At 53.9% G+C, this 17,500-nt stretch overlaps 1 protein-coding gene across 1 annotated transcript in view; it reads left to right on the top strand.

The window, feature by feature from the left end:
- Nucleotides 1-3,326: 3,326 nt before the first annotated feature.
- Nucleotides 3,327-17,500, top strand: part of pik3r4 (phosphoinositide-3-kinase, regulatory subunit 4) — a 17,296-nt gene continuing 3,122 nt past the window's right edge. The window contains exons 1-19 of the mRNA XM_069143817.1: nucleotides 3,327-3,641; nucleotides 4,595-5,317; nucleotides 5,404-5,537; nucleotides 5,761-5,971; nucleotides 6,152-6,547; nucleotides 6,638-6,772; nucleotides 9,086-9,307; nucleotides 9,396-9,569; nucleotides 11,237-11,382; nucleotides 11,466-11,669; nucleotides 12,776-12,977; nucleotides 13,967-14,058; nucleotides 14,133-14,355; nucleotides 14,814-14,979; nucleotides 15,052-15,216; nucleotides 15,308-15,519; nucleotides 15,729-15,854; nucleotides 16,059-16,159; nucleotides 16,533-16,621. Coding sequence (XP_068999918.1) covers nucleotides 4,600-5,317; nucleotides 5,404-5,537; nucleotides 5,761-5,971; nucleotides 6,152-6,547; nucleotides 6,638-6,772; nucleotides 9,086-9,307; nucleotides 9,396-9,569; nucleotides 11,237-11,382; nucleotides 11,466-11,669; nucleotides 12,776-12,977; nucleotides 13,967-14,058; nucleotides 14,133-14,355; nucleotides 14,814-14,979; nucleotides 15,052-15,216; nucleotides 15,308-15,519; nucleotides 15,729-15,854; nucleotides 16,059-16,159; nucleotides 16,533-16,621 — 3,716 coding nt within the window. The 5' untranslated portion in view covers nucleotides 3,327-3,641; nucleotides 4,595-4,599. The remainder of the gene's footprint in view (nucleotides 3,642-4,594; nucleotides 5,318-5,403; nucleotides 5,538-5,760; nucleotides 5,972-6,151; nucleotides 6,548-6,637; nucleotides 6,773-9,085; nucleotides 9,308-9,395; nucleotides 9,570-11,236; nucleotides 11,383-11,465; nucleotides 11,670-12,775; nucleotides 12,978-13,966; nucleotides 14,059-14,132; nucleotides 14,356-14,813; nucleotides 14,980-15,051; nucleotides 15,217-15,307; nucleotides 15,520-15,728; nucleotides 15,855-16,058; nucleotides 16,160-16,532; nucleotides 16,622-17,500) is intronic.

Raw genomic sequence — 17,500 nt, 5'->3', positions numbered from 1 at the left:
GAAGCTGCGGGTGGTGGGGGTGGACACGTCCACTGTCTCCTGGATCACTGACTACCTGACAGGCAGACCACAGTTTGTCTGTCTGGGCAGTGTGCTGTCTGATACGGTGGTCAGTGGTACTGGAGCTCCTCAGGGAACTGTTCTGTCCCCCTTCCTGTTCACCTTCTACACCACTGACTTCCAGAACAACTCAGAGTCAAGACATCTGCAGAAGTTCTCTGATGACTCTGCAGTGGTCGGTGTATAAGGGATGGACGGGAGGAGGAGTCAGTGGACGGTGTACAAGGGATGGACGGGAGGAGGAGTCAGTGGACGGTGTACAAGGGATGGACGGGAGGAGGAGTCAGTGGACGGTGTACAAGGGATGGACGGGAGGAGGAGTCAGTGGACGGTGTATAAGGGATGGACGGGAGGAGTCAGTGGACGGTGTATAAGGGATGGACGGGAGGAGGAGTACAGGACAGTAGTGGAGGACTTTGTGGAGTGGGCTGGTAGAAATCACCTCCTCCTGAACGTGGCCAAGACCAGAGAGATGGTGGTCGACTTCAGGAGGAAGACGACGGCTCCACAACCGCTGAGAGTTCTGGGAGAGGAGGTGGACGTGGTTGAGGAGTACAAGTACCTGGGTGTCTCCATGACAACAGACTGAACTGGAAGACCAACATCAACGCTGTCTACAAGAAGGTGATGAGTCGACTCTTTTTCTTGAGGAAACTTCGATCCTTCAATGTGTGCAGCGAGATGTTGGAGATGTTCTACCATCTGTTGTGGCCAGTGCATTGTACTTCTAGTAGTCTGCTGGGGGAGCAGCATTGGAGCCGGAGACACCAACAGACTTAACAAACTGGTGAAGAAGGCCGGCTCCATCATCGGCTACAAACTGGACAGTCTGGAAAAGGTGGTGGAGAGGAGGACGCTGAGGAAACTATTATCCATATTGGATAATCCTGACCACCCTCTCCACCTGCTGCAGGGACAGCGGAGCACTTTCTCCAATAGACTCCTCCAGCTGCTGTCACAAGGACAGATACAGGAGATCATTCCAGATACAGGAGATCATTCCTGATACAGGAGATCATTCCTGATACAAGAGATCATTCCAGATACAGGAGATCATTCCTGATACAAGAGATCATTCCAGATACAGGAGATCATTCCAGATACAGGAGATCATTCCTGATACAGGAGATCATTCCTGATACAAGAGATCATTCCAGATACAGGAGATCATTCCTGATACAGGAGATCATTCCTGATACAGGAGATCATTCCAGATACAGGAGATCATTCCTGATACAAGAGATCATTCCAGATACAGGAGATCATTCCAGATACAGGAGATCATTCCTGATACAGGAGATCATTCCTGATACAAGAGATCATTCCAGATACAGGAGATCATTCCAGATACAAGAGATCATTCCTGATACAAGAGATCATTCCAGATACAGGAGATCATTCCTGATACAAGAGATCATTCCAGATACAGGAGATCATTCCAGATACAGGAGATCATTCCTGATACAGGAGATCATTCCTGATACAGGAGATCATTCCTGATACAAGAGATCATTCCAGATACAGGAGATCATTCCTGATACAAGAGATCATTCCAGATACAGGAGATCATTCCTGATACAAGAGATCATTCCAGATACAGGAGATCATTCCAGATACAGGAGATCATTCCTGATACAGGAGATCATTCCTGATACAAGAGATCATTCCTGATACAAGAGATCATTCCAGATACAGGAGATCATTCCAGATACAGGAGATCATTCCTGATACAGGAGATCATTCCTGATACAAGAGATCATTCCAGATACAGGAGATCATTCCTGATACAGGAGATCATTCCTGATACAGGAGATCATTCCAGATACAGGAGATCATTCCTGATACAAGAGATCATTCCAGATACAGGAGATCATTCCTGATACAGGAGATCATTCCTGATACAAGAGATCATTCCTGATACAGGAGATCATTCCAGATACAGGAGATCATTCCTGATACAAGAGATCATTCCAGATACAGGAGATCATTCCTGATACAGGAAATCATTCCTGATACAGGAGATCATTCCTGATACAGGAGATCATTCCAGATACAGTAGATCATTCCTGATACAGGAGATCATTCCAGATACAGGAGATCATTCCTGATACAGGAGATCATTCCTGATACAGGAGATCATTCCTGATACAGGAGATCATTCCTGATACAAGAGATCATTCCAGATACAGGAGATCATTCCAGATACAGGAGATCATTCCTGATACAGGAAATCATTCCTGATACAGGAGATCATTCCTGATACAAGAGATCATTCCTGATACAGGAGATCATTCCTGATACAGGAAATCATTCCTGATACAGGAGATCATTCCTGATACAGGAGATCATTCCTGATACAAGAGATCATTCCAGATACAGGAGATCATTCCTGATACAGGAAATCATTCCTGATACAGGAGATCATTCCTGATACAGGAGATCATTCCAGATACAGTAGATCATTCCTGATACAGGAGATCATTCCAGATACAGGAGATCATTCCTGATACAGGAGATCATTCCTGATACAGGAGATCATTCCTGATACAGGAGATCATTCCTGATACAAGAGATCATTCCAGATACAGGAGATCATTCCTGATACAAGAGATCATTCCAGATACAGGAGATCATTCCAGATACAGGAGATCATTCCTGATACAGGAAATCATTCCTGATACAGGAGATCATTCCTGATACAAGAGATCATTCCTGATACAGGAGATCATTCCAGATACAGGAGATCATTCCAGACACAGGAGATCATTCCAGATACAGGAGATCATTCCTGATACAGGAGATCATTCCAGATACAGGAGATCATTCCTGCCGACCACAATAAGACTGTACAATAACTCACCTCTGGCAAAATCCATCACATAACAATAACACTGTTACTGTGTTTTTTGGTTTGTTTGTATATAATATATATAGATATATACTGTACGGTATATACTGTGCATTTTATATTTTTACTGCTATTTTATTGCTTTTCTATTATTCTATTATTATCTTATTTCTTCTGTATGCTGCTGTAGCGAAAAAATGTCCCCTCGGGGATTATTAATAAAGTAACTACCTAACCTAACCTAACCCTAACCTAAACTAACCTAAACTAACATAACCTAAACTAACCTAAAGACATTTACGCTCCTTTTAAACGAGCGAGTGCGTCACTTGTATCAGAGCCGATCTGTGCAGTAACCCGACCTGACCGTTAGGGGCGCTGTGGAGACGTTTCTCTCCGCTTTGACCCGGATTCATAACAACAGCTGGAAACGGCTACTCGGTTAGCAACCAGCTAAATCATCCAGACGACTGCTTTGTTCATTATTTACGGTTACCGGTATTTTACTGCGGCGGCGTGTTTCAGTGGCGGCGGGAGGAGGTTGCGGCGGGGCGGCTGTCGTACGCGAACACACCGGAGGACCGACATGAAGACGGTTCTTCGAGGCTGAACTTTAGAGTTTGTCGCTTGTTGTTAGCATCCGTTAGCAGCATCGTGACCAGCGCTAGCCTGCTAAAGCTAACAACAATAACCACAATAACAACACCAACAACAGCTCTGAGAAGCAGCCGAGGTAAACACCACCTCTGCACCGTGTTTGGGTTTGTTTTGATGGGATGGATCTTTTTTCGGTGTTAAAGCATCACGTGACCGAGGTTAGCTGTTAGCTCCACATCTGGTTTGTTGTGAGGAGCAGCTGTGACATCCGCTCAGTGAGAGAGCTTTAACCAACTTTATTTGATTAATGTATAGTTGGATCTCCCAAACTCACATCCAGAACACAGATTTACACATTATACAAACCGGAAACCTGATTTCTTGTTGTCGTGATTGTCGCTGGAAGGTTTGTAAAGCTTCCGGTCAGGCAGCAGCAGAGCTGCTCATCGGGGTCGAACCCGCAACCTGCTCGACCACCTGACCCACAGCTGACTGTTGAACCTTCAAAATAAAACTACAGACCGTTTTACATCTGTTAACTTTGTACAAAATGAAATGAACGGAGACAGAAAATAGAAAACAAAGAACAGATAAGACAAAAGTTTTATCTTTCACAGATATAAGATCACAAAGTGCTTCAATAATGAAGCAGCGTGATTTTGAACAGTTAAAATAAGTAGAAGGAGGATGAAGAAGAGAAGCTGTGATGGAGCCGCTTGCTGGATGAACGTGAGGAGATCTGACGCCTCCTGAAGGAGTCGGAGGAGAATCTGAACACCAACCAAAACATCAATGGAGCACAAATGTAAAAGAAATCTACAGAAAAGAAAAACTGGAAATGTAATGAGATTTAAAAAAACAAAACAAGCAGAACTGGACGAGAAGTTGGATAAAATGGACAAAATTCAACGTTTGAACTGGAACTGTGAAAAAAACCCAATTCAGAGCTGTTGGGAGAAAAGAGGAAACGTGTCTCCGCTGTTTGAGGTGTTGATGTTCTGCTTTGAAAGAATAAATAAAGCTTCTGGTGTGTGTGTGTGTGTGTGTGTGTGTGTGTGTGTGTGTGTGTGTGTGTGTGTGTGTGTGCAGGTGTGATGGGTAACCAGCTGGCGGGCATCGCCCCGTCCCAGATCCTCTCCGTGGACAGCTACTTCTCCGACATCCACGACCACGAGTACGACAAGAGTCTGGGCAGCACGCGCTTCTTCAAGGTGGCGCGGGCGAAGCACCGCGAGGGCCTGGTGGTGGTGAAGGTGTTCGCCATCCAGGACCCGTCGCTGCCGCTCACCAGCTACAAGCAGGAGCTGGAGGAGCTGAAGATCCGCCTGCACTCCTGCCAGAACTGCCTGCCCTTCCAGAAGACCTCGCTGACGGAGAAGGCCGCCATCTTGTTCCGCCAGTACGTCCGCGACAACCTGTACGACCGCATCAGCACGCGGCCGTTCCTCAACAACGTGGAGAAGCGCTGGCTCGCCTTCCAGATCCTGAACGCCGTGGAGCAGGCGCACCGGGCCGGCGTGCGGCACGGCGACATCAAGACGGAGAACGTGATGGTGACCAGCTGGAACTGGGTGCTGCTCACCGACTTCGCCAGCTTCAAGCCCACCTACCTGCCCGAGGACAACCCCGCCGACTTCAACTACTTCTTCGACACGTCGCGCCGCCGGACGTGCTACATCGCGCCCGAGAGATTCGTGGACGGCAGCATGTTCGCCACCGAGAGCGACCAGAACACGCCGCTGGTGGACCTGACCAGCAACAACCAGAGGGGCCGCGGGGAGCTGCGGCAGGCCATGGACATCTTCTCTGCAGGTAACGGGCGCCCCAGCGGGGGGGCGGAGCCTCCCGCAGGGAGATCCGACACCTGGAGACATTCATGTGTGTGTTTGTGTCTTCAGGCTGTGTCATCGCAGAGCTCTTCACCGAAGGAGTTCCTCTCTTCGACCTCTCGCAGCTGCTCGCATACCGGAAAGGACTCTTCCAGACCGAGCAGGTCCTCATCAAGATAGAAGACCGCAGCATCAGAGAGCTGGTAGGGGAGGGGGGGGGGGGGAGAGACAGGAGTGGAGTGGGTGGAGTGGAGGGGGTGGTGGAGTGGGAGGGGGGAGTGGGGGGGGGCAGGAGTGGAGTGGAGTGGCAGCTGTTGAAACAGAACCACCACTACCACTCAGAGTTTCTGTCTGTCTGTGTCCCTCCCTCCCTGTCTGTCCCCCTGTCTGTCTCCCTCCCTGTCTGTCCCCCTGTCTGTCCCTCAGGTGTCCCAGATGGTGCAGCGGGAGCCGGAGAAGCGTCTGACGGCGGAGGAGTACCTGAAGCAGCAGCGAGGGAAAGCCTTCCCCGACATCTTCTACACCTTCCTGCAGCCCTACATGGCTCAGTTCGCCAAGGAGACCTTCCAGTCTGCAGACGAGAGAGTCCTGGTGATCCGCAAGGACCTGGACAACATCCTGCACAACCTGCGAGGAGGTGAGGGGGCGTGTCTGTTTGATTGACAGGCCTGTGGTGCAGTCAGGTTACAGCTATCGGTGGGCGGGACGTAGTATCGTCGGGTTTCCGATCAGATCGGTCAGATCCACCGCTGGCTCCTCCCCCGGCTCGTCCAAATATGGTCACTTCCTTCACTGTGTGTGTGTGTTCCCCCTCCAGGCTCCTCCTCCTCCTCTTCGTCCCAGGACAGCAGCGAGGTGGTGCTGAGCTCCCGGGAGGAGCAGGGCCTCCTGGTGCTGGTGTCCGTCATCACCTCCTGCCTGCAGACGCTGCACTCCTGCGACTCCAAGCTGGCGGCGTTGGAGCTCGTCCTGCACCTGGCGCCCCGGCTGAGCGTGGACATCCTGCTGGACCGCATCACGCCGTACCTGCTGCACTTCTGCAACGACCCGGTGCCCCGCGTACGAGCCCAGGCCGTCCGCACGCTGGCCAAGGTGCTGGCGCTGGTGAAGGAGGTGCCGAGGAACGACGTCAACATCTACCCGGAGTACCTCCTGCCGGGCATCGCCCACCTCGCCCAGGACGACGCCACCATCGTCCGGCTGGCGTACGCAGGTCAGACACGGCAACACGCGTGTTCAGGGACGTCACGTCAGAGTGGAGACGTGGTGGTAAAATGTTCCCGCCCTCTGCTCCTGCTCTCAGAGAACATCGCCCACCTGGCGGAGAGCGCGCTGCGTTTCCTGGAGCTGGTTCAGGAGAACAACGTGAACACGGAGACGGACCTGAGTGGAGAGGACGCTGAGGAGGCGCTGCACCCCAACGACAACTACGACTCCGGTAAGACGCGTTAACGTGACTCCTTCCTCCTCTGACTCCTCTCCTGTGACCTCCTCTCCTGTGACTCCTCCCTCATCTGACTCCTCCCTCCTGTGACTCCTCCCTCCTGTGACCTCCTCTCATCTGACCTCCTCTCCTGTGACTCCTCCATCCTGTGACTCCTCTCTCCTGTGACCTCCTCTCCTGTGACTCCTTCCTCCTGTGACTCCTCCTCTCCTGTGAATCCTCTCCTGTGACTGCTCCCTCCTGTGACTCCTCTCCTGTGACTCCTCCCTCCTGGGACTCCTCTCTTGTGACTCCTCCATCCTGTGACTCCTCTCTCCTGTGACCTCCTCTCCTGTGACTCCTCCCTCCTGTGACTCCTCTCCTGTGACTCCTCCCTCCTGTGACCTCCTCTCATCTGACCTCCTCTCATCTGACTCCTCCCTCCTGTGACTCCTCCCTCCTGTGACTCCTCTCCTGTGACTCCTCCCTCCTGTGACTCCTCCATCCTGTGACTCCTCTTTCCTGTGACCTCCTCTCATCTGACCTCCTCTCATCTGACTCCTCCCTCCTGTGACCTCCTCTCCTGTGACTCCTCCCTCCTGTGACTCCTCTCCTGTGACTCCTCCCTCCTGTGACCTCCTCTCCTGTGACTCCTCTCCTGTGACTCCTCCCTCCTGTGACCTCCTCTCCTGTGACTCCTCCCTCCTGTGACTCCTCTCCTGTGACTCCTCCCTCCTGTGACTCCTCCATCCTGTGACTCCTCCCTCCTGTGACTCCTCTCCTGTGACTCCTCTCCTGTGACTCCTCCCTCCTGTGACTCCTCTCCTGTGACTCCTCCCTCCTGTGACCTCCTCTCCTGTGACTCCTCTCCTGTGACTCCTCCCTCCTGTGACCTCCTCTCCTGTGACTCCTCTCCTGTGACTCCTCCCTCCTGTGACCTCCTCTCCTGTGACCTCCTCTCCTGTGACTCCTCCCTCCTGTGACTCCTCTCCTGTGACTCCTCCCTCCTGTGACCTCCTCTCCTGTGACTCCTCCCTCCTGTGACCTCCTCTCCTGTGACTCCTCCCTCCTGTGACCTCCTCTCCTGTGACTCCTCCTTCCTGTGACCTCCTCTCCTGTGACTCCTCCCTCCTGTGACTCCTCTCCTGTGACTCCTCCCTCCTGTGACCTCCTCTCCTGTGACTCCTCTCCTGTGACTCCTCTCCTGTGACTCCTCCCTCCTGTGACCTCCTCTCCTGTGACTCCTCCCTCCTATGACTCCTCTCCTGTGACTCCTCCCTCCTGTGACCTCCTCTCCTGTGACTCCTCTCCTGTGACTCCTCTCCTGTGACTCCTCCCTCCTGTGACCTCCTCTCCTGTGACTCCTCCCTCCTATGACTCCTCTCCTGTGACTCCTCCCTCCTGTGACCTCCTCTCCTGTGACTCCTCTCCTGTGACCTCCTCTCCTGTGACCTTCTCTCCTGTGACTCCTCCCTCCTGTGACTCCTCTCCTGTGACTCCTCCCTCCTGTGACCTCCTCTCCTGTGACTCCTCCCTCCTGTGACTCCTCTCCTGTGACTCCTCCCTCCTGTGACCTCCTCTCCTGTGACTCCTCCCTCCTGTGACCTCCTCTCCTGTGACTCCTCCCTCCTGTGACCTCCTCTCCTGTGACTCCTCCCTCCTGTGACCTCCTCTCCTGTGACTCCTCCTTCCTGTGACCTCCTCTCCTGTGACTCCTCCCTCCTGTGACTCCTCTCCTGTGACTCCTCCCTCCTGTGACCTCCTCTCCTGTGACTCCTCTCCTGTGACTCCTCTCCTGTGACTCCTCCCTCCTGTGACCTCCTCTCCTGTGACTCCTCCCTCCTATGACTCCTCTCCTGTGACTCCTCCCTCCTGTGACCTCCTCTCCTGTGACTCCTCTCCTGTGACTCCTCTCCTGTGACTCCTCCCTCCTGTGACCTCCTCTCCTGTGACTCCTCCCTCCTATGACTCCTCTCCTGTGACTCCTCCCTCCTGTGACCTCCTCTCCTGTGACTCCTCTCCTGTGACCTCCTCTCCTGTGACCTTCTCTCCTGTGACTCCTCCCTCCTGTGACTCCTCTCCTGTGACTCCTCCCTCCTGTGACCTCCTCTCCTGTGACTCCTCCCTCCTGTGACTCCTCTCCTGTGACTCCTCCCTCCTGTGACCTCCTCTCCTGTGACTCCTCCCTCCTGTGACCTCCTCTCCTGTGACTCCTCCCTCCTGTGACTCCTCTCCTGTGACTCCTCCCTCCTGTGACCTCCTCTCCTGTGACTCCTCTCCTGTGACTCCTCCCTCCTGTGACTCCTCTCCTGTGACTCCTCCTTGCAGAGCTGCAGGCGCTCCATGAGATGGTGCAGCAGAAGGTGGTGACGCTCCTCAGCGACCAGGAGAACATCGTGAAGCAGTCTCTGATGGAGAACGGCATCACGCGTCTCTGCGTGTTCTTCGGCCGTCAGAAGGCCAACGACGTGCTGCTGAGTCACATGATCACCTTCCTCAACGACAAGAACGACTGGCACCTGCGGGGGGCGTTCTTCGACAGCATCGTGGGTGAGGACGCGCCGGACGTCCCCGAAGCTCTCTGTCCTCGGACGTCTCTGACCTTTCTGTCCCCCTCTCCCGTCTCCGTCCTCCGAAGGCGTGGCGGCGTACGTGGGCTGGCAGAGCTCGTCCATCCTGAAGCCGCTGCTGCAGCAGGGACTCAGCGACACCGAGGAGTTCGTCATCTACAAGACGCTGAACGCGCTGACCTGCATGTGTCAGCTGGGGCTGCTGCAGAAACCGCATCTCTACGAGTTCGTCAGCGACATCGGTAGGAGACACCTCCTCTGGAGGGTGGTGTTGTCCCCTCGTCCCCTCTGACCCCTCTGACCCCTCGTCTCCTCTGACCCCTCGTCCCCTCTGTCTCCTCTGACCCCTCGTCTCCTCTGACCCCTTGTCTCCTCTGTCCCCTCTGACCCCTCGTCTCCTCTGACCCCTCGTCCCCTCTGACCCCTCGTCTCCTTTGACCCCTCGTCCCCTCTGACCCCTCGTCTCCTCTGTCCCCTCTGACCCCTCGTCCCCTCTGACCCCTCGTCTCCTCTGACCCCTCGTCCCCTCTGACCCCTCGTCTCCTTTGACCCCTCGTCCCCTCTGACCCCTCGTCTCCTCTGTCCCCTCTGACCCCTCGTCCCCTCTGACCCCTCGTCTCCTCTGACCCCTCGTCCCCTCTGTCTCCTCTGACCCCTCGTCTCCTCTGACCCCTCGTCCCCTCTGTCTCCTCTGACCCCTCGTCTCCTCTGACCCCTCGTCTCCTCTGACCCCTTGTCTCCTCTGTCCCCTCTGACCCCTCGTCTCCTCTGACCCCTCGTCTCCTCTGACCCCTTGTCTCCTCTGTCTCCTCTGACCCCTCGTCCCCTCTGACCCCTCGTCTCCTCTGACCCCTTGTCTCCTCTGTCCCCTCTGACCCCTCGTCTCCTCTGACCCCTCGTCCCCTCTGACCCCTCGTCTCCTTTGACCCCTCGTCCCCTCTGACCCCTCGTCTCCTCTGTCCCCTCTGACCCCTCGTCCCCTCTGACCCCTCGTCCCCTCTGTCCCCTCTGACCCCTCGTCTCCTCTGACCCCTCGTCCCCTCTGTCCCCTCTGACCCCTCGTCCCCTCTGACCCCTCGTCCCCTCTGTCTCCTCTGACCCCTCGTCTCCTCTGACCCCTCGTCTCCTCTGTCCCCTCTGACCCCTCGTCCCCTCTGTCCCCTCTGACCCCTCGTCTCCTCTGACCCCTCGTCCCCTCTGTCTCCTCTGACCCCTCGTCCCCTCTGACCCCTCGTCTCCTCTGACCCCTCGTCTCCTCTGTCCCCTCTGACCCCTCGTCCCCTCTGTCCCCTCTGACCCCTCGTCTCCTCTGACCCCTCGTCCCCTCTGTCCCCTCTGACCCCTCGTCCCCTCTGACCCCTCGTCCCCTCTGTCTCCTCTGACCCCTCGTCTCCTCTGACCCCTCGTCCCCTCTGTCCCGTCTGACCCCTCGTCTCCTCTGACCCCTCGTCCCCTCTGTCTCCTCTGACCCCTCGTCCCCTCTGACCCCTCGTCTCCTCTGACCCCTCGTCTCCTCTGTCCCCTCTGACCCCTCGTCCCCTCTGTCCCCTCTGACCCCTCGTCTCCTCTGACCCCTCGTCCCCTCTGTCTCCTCTGACCCCTCGTCCCCTCTGACCCCTCGTCTCCTCTGACCCCTCGTCTCCTCTGTCCCCTCTGACCCCTCGTCCCCTCTGTCCCCTCTGACCCCTCGTCTCCTCTGACCCCTCGTCCCCTCTGTCTCCTCTGACCCCTCGTCCCCTCTGACCCCTCGTCTCCTCTGACCCCTCGTCTCCTCTGTCCCCTCTGACCCCTCGTCCCCTCTGTCCCCTCTGACCCCTCGTCTCCTCTGACCCCTCGTCCCCTCTGACCCCTCGTCCCCTCTGACCCCTTGTCTCCTCTGTCCCCTCTGACCCCTCGTCTCCTCCTGCAGCTCCCTTCCTGTGCCACCCCAACCTGTGGATCCGTTACGGGGCGGTGGGTTTCATCACCGTGGTCGCGCAGCACCTCAACGTGGCCGACGTCTACTGCAAGTTGATGCCCCACCTCAACCCCTTCATCACCCAGCCCATCATCCAGGTGAGTCCTCCTCCTCCTCAGGCCGCCTCCCCCTCTGCTCCTCTTCACCCCCCTCCTCCTCCTCCTCCTCCTCCCCTCCTCAGATCGATAAGGAGCTGGTGCTGCTCAGCGTGCTGAAGGAGCCGGTGAGTCGCTCCATCTTCGACTACGCGCTGCGCTCCAAAGACATCGGCAGCCTCTTCAGACACCTGCTGCTGCGCCAGAAGAAGCGCGCCGGCTCCATCCCAGAATGCCCCGCCCCCGACGACCCGGCCATCGGACAGCTGCTCAAGAAGCTGCTGTCACAGGTCTCTCACACACACACACACACACACACACACACACACACACACACACACACACACACACACACACACACTCACACACACACACACACACACACACACAGTCACACACACACACACACACAGACACACACACACACACACACTCACACACACACACACACACACACACAGTCACACACACACACACACACACAGTCACACACACACACACAGTCACACACACACACACACACAGACACACACACACACACACACTCACACACACACACACACACACACACACACACACACACAGTCACACACACACACACAGTCACACACACACACACACACAGACACACACACACACTCACACACACACACACACACACACACAGTCACACACACACACACACACACAGACACACACACACACACAGTCACACACACACACACACACACACAAACACAGACACAGACACACACACACACACACACACACACACACTCACACTCACACACACACACACACACACAGTCACACACACACACACACACAGACACACACACACACACAGTCACACACACACACACACACACACAAACACAGACACAGACACACACACACACACACACACACACACACTCACACTCACACACACACACACACACACAGTCACACACACACACACACACACACAGACACACACACACACACAGTCACACACACACACAGACACAGACACACACACACACACACACACACACACACACACACACACACACAGACACACACACACACAGACACACACACACACACACACAGACACACACACACACAGACACAGACACACACACACACAGACACACACACACACACACACACACACAGACACACACACACACACACACTCACACACACACACACACAGTCACACACACAGACACACACATACACACACACACACACACACACACACACACACACACACAGACACACACACAGTCACACACACACACACACACACACACACACACACACACACACACACACCTATTACACACAGTTAGTCATCTGGGACAGGTCTCACAGATCAGGTGGGACTCAGGTGTCCTCTGTCCTGCAGGGTATGACCGAGGCGGAGGAGGACAAGCTGCTGGCGCTGAAAGACTTCATGTTGAAGTCCAACAAGGCCAAAGCCACCATGGGGGAGCAGAGCCACCTGGGGGAGGCGGGGCAGACCGGTGTCATCGACTTGGCTCACCTGGGCATCACGGGCCGCCAGGTGGACCTGGTCAAACCCAAGGCTGAGGCCGAGGACAAGAGAGGTAACCGCTCACCTTCCTCAGGTGGTCTCCAACGATTAACATCTAACTCCTCAAAAGTCCAACAGCTTCTAAAATAAATCAGGTTTTAACTGATATTAATCACTTTATGGAGTTTAAATCTTTCTTTAAGTCTTCTTTTTTCTTTATTTTACTCCTTTGACTTTCTTCTGTTCCTTGTTTTGGTTTTTCTTCTCGTCTTTTTCTTCTTTTTATCCTCTTTCAGTATAAATGTTTGGATAAAGATATTACTTTCTTCTATCAGCAGCAGTGCAGCTTTCCATTTGTCCTGCAGGGGGCGACAGAGGAAAGGTTATGGGACTATTAATATTCATCAGGATCCAGGAAGTTCATTTAAATAATATCAACAGTTTGCAGCTGAACAAATCTGAAACGATCAGCAGATAATCAATCAGCATCTATTTGGATCATTCATTTATTTGTTTTTTGAAGTAAATTCATGTCTAAATTTCCTGGTTTTCATAAGTTTTAAAGTCAATTAAATTTCTTTAAAACGTTCATTTCCTCGCACATTCTTTAGACTTCCTGTTTAATTATTGGAGATAAAATACTGAGTCCAGCATTGATGATAACGTCCCTGCCAACGATCCGTCCACACAAACATCAGTCCTGTCGGTTATCTGAAGCTCCTCTGAGCTCCAGATGTTTGAGATCTGTCCCTCTGGAACCTCCCTCATTCATCAGCGTGTCCTCAAACTGTCCTCCGATTCACTCTGGGTAGAACTTCATCGGATCAGTCGGAGGTCTGCAGCTGTAAGAACATGAAGCGTCCCCTGTTCTTCACCAACGTCCAGATTTTCTCTCCAAAATAAAAGACTCTTTGTTTCAACTGGAAAAATGTCAAACTAATTATTTTCTCTTAAAAATCTTCCAGATGAGGAAACTTTTTCTCGGTTGAATTTGAAGCATCATCAGAAACGTTTGTCTGTACGAAGGTGCGACTTCCTGTTTGTTGTGTTAATGTCCCGCAGCGAGGAAGCACACGAAGCAGGACTCCACCATGAACGAGGAGTGGAAGAGCATGTTCGGGTCCCAGGAGCCGGCCTCCTCGCAGCCCGCCACGGTAACTCCGCCCCTTCTGAGCCGACCCGTTGATGACGTGAGTCGTCTCTGAGTGAATATTGTGGATGTTCGCAGGCCGCCGACGGGCCGGCGAGTCAGATCAGGAAGAGCGCCGCGGCGCCGGCGGTGCCCGTGCTGCAGTCGGTGGCGAGTGGCCCCGCCTACCAGCGACGCATCAACACCTGCAAGGTGGAGCTGCAGCAGCTGGTGCAGCAGAAGAGGGAGCAGTGCAGCGCCGAGCGCATGGCCAAGCAGATGATGGAGAGCGCCGAGTGGGAGAGCCGCCCTCCTCCACCCGGTAACAGAGAGGGGGCGCTGGGGGGGCGGGGGGGGCCTGACGGTGGGGGCCTGACCCTTTGTGTGTGTGTGTGTGTGTGTGTGTGTGTGTGTGTGTGTGTGTGTGTGTGAGAAATTCTAAAAGGAGTGAATCTGAACTGTACGGTCGATGATAATGGAAATAAAGTGAACTCGGTCAAAAAGGTGTCAGAGGGGGAAAGAGGGAGATATTCCAGGCTCATTTACAACATTCAACTTGAAATCGTATATAACACTACTTCTGAACACCAGCAGGGGAGGGGGGGGGCCTGACGGCGGGGGCCTGACCCTGTGTGTGTGTGTGTGTGTGTTTTTGTTTGTGTGTGTTTGTGTGTGTGTGTGTGTGTGTGTGTTTTTGTGTGTGTGTGTTTTTGTTTGTGTGTGTGTGTGTGTGTGTGTGTGTGTGTGTGTGTGTGTGTGTGTGTGTGTGTGTGTGTTCAGGCTGGCACCCTAAAGGCCTGCTGGTCGCTCACCTCCACGAACACAAAGCCGCCGTGAACCGTATCCGAGTCTCTGACGAACACTCCATCTTCGCCACGGCGTCCAACGACGGCACGGTGAAGGTGTGGGACAGCCAGAAGATGGAGGGCAAGACCACCACCACCAGGTGAGTCCTTAAGGTTCTCACCGCTATCGCGTGTCCCTCCGATCTTTGACGGCCCCCCCCGTGTCCCCGCAGGTCGGTGTTGACGTACTCTCGTATCGGCGGCCACGTGAAGACGCTGACGTTCGTCCAGGGCTCCCACTACCTCGCCGTGGCCTCCGACAACGGCTCCGTCCAGCTGCTGGCCGTCGAGGCCAACAAACCGCCCAAGTCCCCCAAAGTGCAGCCCTTCCAGACCAGGTGAGGACGGGCGTCGGCCCCCCGCGGCGACCCCCCCCCCTCCCCCGGCCGCGTCCGGGTGTGTGACTCTGTCCTCCGTACTCCGTCTCAGGTCTCTGGACCTGCAGGAGGACGGCTGCGCGGTGGACGTCCACCACTTCAACTCGGGCTCCCAGTCGGTGCTGGCGTACGCCACGGTGAACGGCTCCCTGGTGGGCTGGGACCTCCGCTCCAACTCCAACGCCTGGACGCTGCGCCACGACCTGCGACTGGGCCTCATCACGTCCTTCACCGTGGACATGCACCAGTGCTGGCTCTGTCTCGGTCCGTCCACACACAGGAAGTCAGAGGAAACATGGAGGCCAGATGTCTTTGATTCCAACATCTGTTGCTTCTTTTCAGTGAAAGACGAGGAATTATTCAAATGTTGTTTAAAATATGAAACGGTTTTCTTCACACATTTGTTGCAGACGTGACGGTTTGCAGGTCCGGTGAGTCGACGTGTTGAACATTTCTCCGTCTGTCCTCTGCAGGAACGAGCAGAGGCACCATGGCATGCTGGGATATGCGCTTCCAGCTGCCCATCTCCAACCACCCGGCCCGAGCACGAATCAGACGGCTGCTGATGCATCCGCTCTACCAATCATCTGTCATCGCAGGTCAGAGGTCAAACACACAGATCAGCTGTCTCTCTGATCACCTGTCTGTCTCTCTGATCACCTGTCTCTCTGATCACCTGTCTATCTCTCTGATCACCTGTCTGTCTCTCTGATCACCTGTCTCTCTGATCACCTGTCTATCTCTCTGATCACCTGTCTCTCTGATCACCTGTCTCTCTGTCTGATCACCTGTCTGTCTCCCAGCTGTCCAGGGGAATAATGAGGTGTCCATGTGGGACATGGAGACGGGGGACCGTAAGTTCACCCTGTGGGCGAGCTCCGCTCCTCCGCTGTCTGAGATGCAGGTATGAGTGTCTTTGTGTTGCAGTTGTCATGGAAACCAAAACTATTGAAAATCAATCAATATTTTTAAAGTGCAGAATCAATAAACATGATTCCAAAACACTTAACAACGACAAAAAACATTAAAACCACAACATCCGGACTCCATATGTAAACATAAACAAGCTAACATTAGCTTAAACAAGCTAACAGCATAAACAAACATGATCCCAAACAGGCTAACGTCCAAGATATCGTTTCTCCTGTGTGTGTCTGTGTGTGTGTGTGTGTGTGTGTGTGTGTCTGTCTGTCTGTGTGTGTGTGTGTGTGTGTGTGTGTCTGTGTGTGTGTGTGTGTGTGTGTGTGTCTCTCTCTTTCTGTGTGTGTGTTTTGCAGCCATCTCCTCACAGTGTTCATGGAATCTACTGCAGTCCTGCTGATGGAAACCCTCTGCTGCTGACGGCCGGATCTGACATGAGAATCAGGTCGGAACCAGAAGAACCTCCGTAAAACAACCACCTAACAACCACCTAACAACCACCTAACAACCACCTAACCACCACCTAACAACCACCTAACCACCACCTAACCACCACCTAACAACCACCTAACCACCACCTAACCACCACCTAACAACCACCTAACCACCACCTAAACACCACCTAACCACCACCTAACAACCACCTAACCACCACCTAACCACCATCTAACAACCACCTAACCACCACCTAACCACCACCTAAACACCACCTAACCACCACCTAACCACCACCTAACCACCACCTAACAACCACCTAACCACCACCTAACAACCACCTAACCACCACCTAAACACCACCTAACCACCACCTAACCACCACCTAACCACCACCTAAACACCACCTAACCACCACCTAACAACAACCTAACCACCACCTAACCACCACCTAACAACCACCTAACCACCACCTAACCACCACCTAACCACCACCTAACAACCACCTAACCACCACCTAACAACAACCTAACCACCACCTAACCACCACCTAACCACCACCTAACCACCACCTAACCACCACCTAACCACCACCTAACCACCACCTAACCACCACCTAACCACCACCTAACCACCACCTAACCACCACCTAACACCCACCTAACCACCACCTAAACACCACCTAACCACCACCTAACCACCACCTAACCACCACCTAACCACCACCTAACAACCACCTAACCACCACCTAAACACCACCTAACCACCACCTAACCACCACCTAACCACCACCTAACCACCACCTAACAACAACCTAACCACCACCTAACCACCACCTAACAACCACCTAACAACCACCTAACCACCACCTAACAACCACCTAACCACC

The sequence above is a fragment of the Embiotoca jacksoni genome, unplaced genomic scaffold, assembly GCF_022577435.1.
Source record: "Embiotoca jacksoni isolate LCO1_2020_lvr unplaced genomic scaffold, fEmbJac1.0.p SCAF_114, whole genome shotgun sequence".
Lineage (NCBI taxonomy): Eukaryota > Metazoa > Chordata > Actinopteri > Embiotocidae > Embiotoca > Embiotoca jacksoni.
The sequence above is the reverse complement of the archived record's forward strand: the minus strand, read 5'-3'. Positions and strand labels throughout refer to the sequence as shown.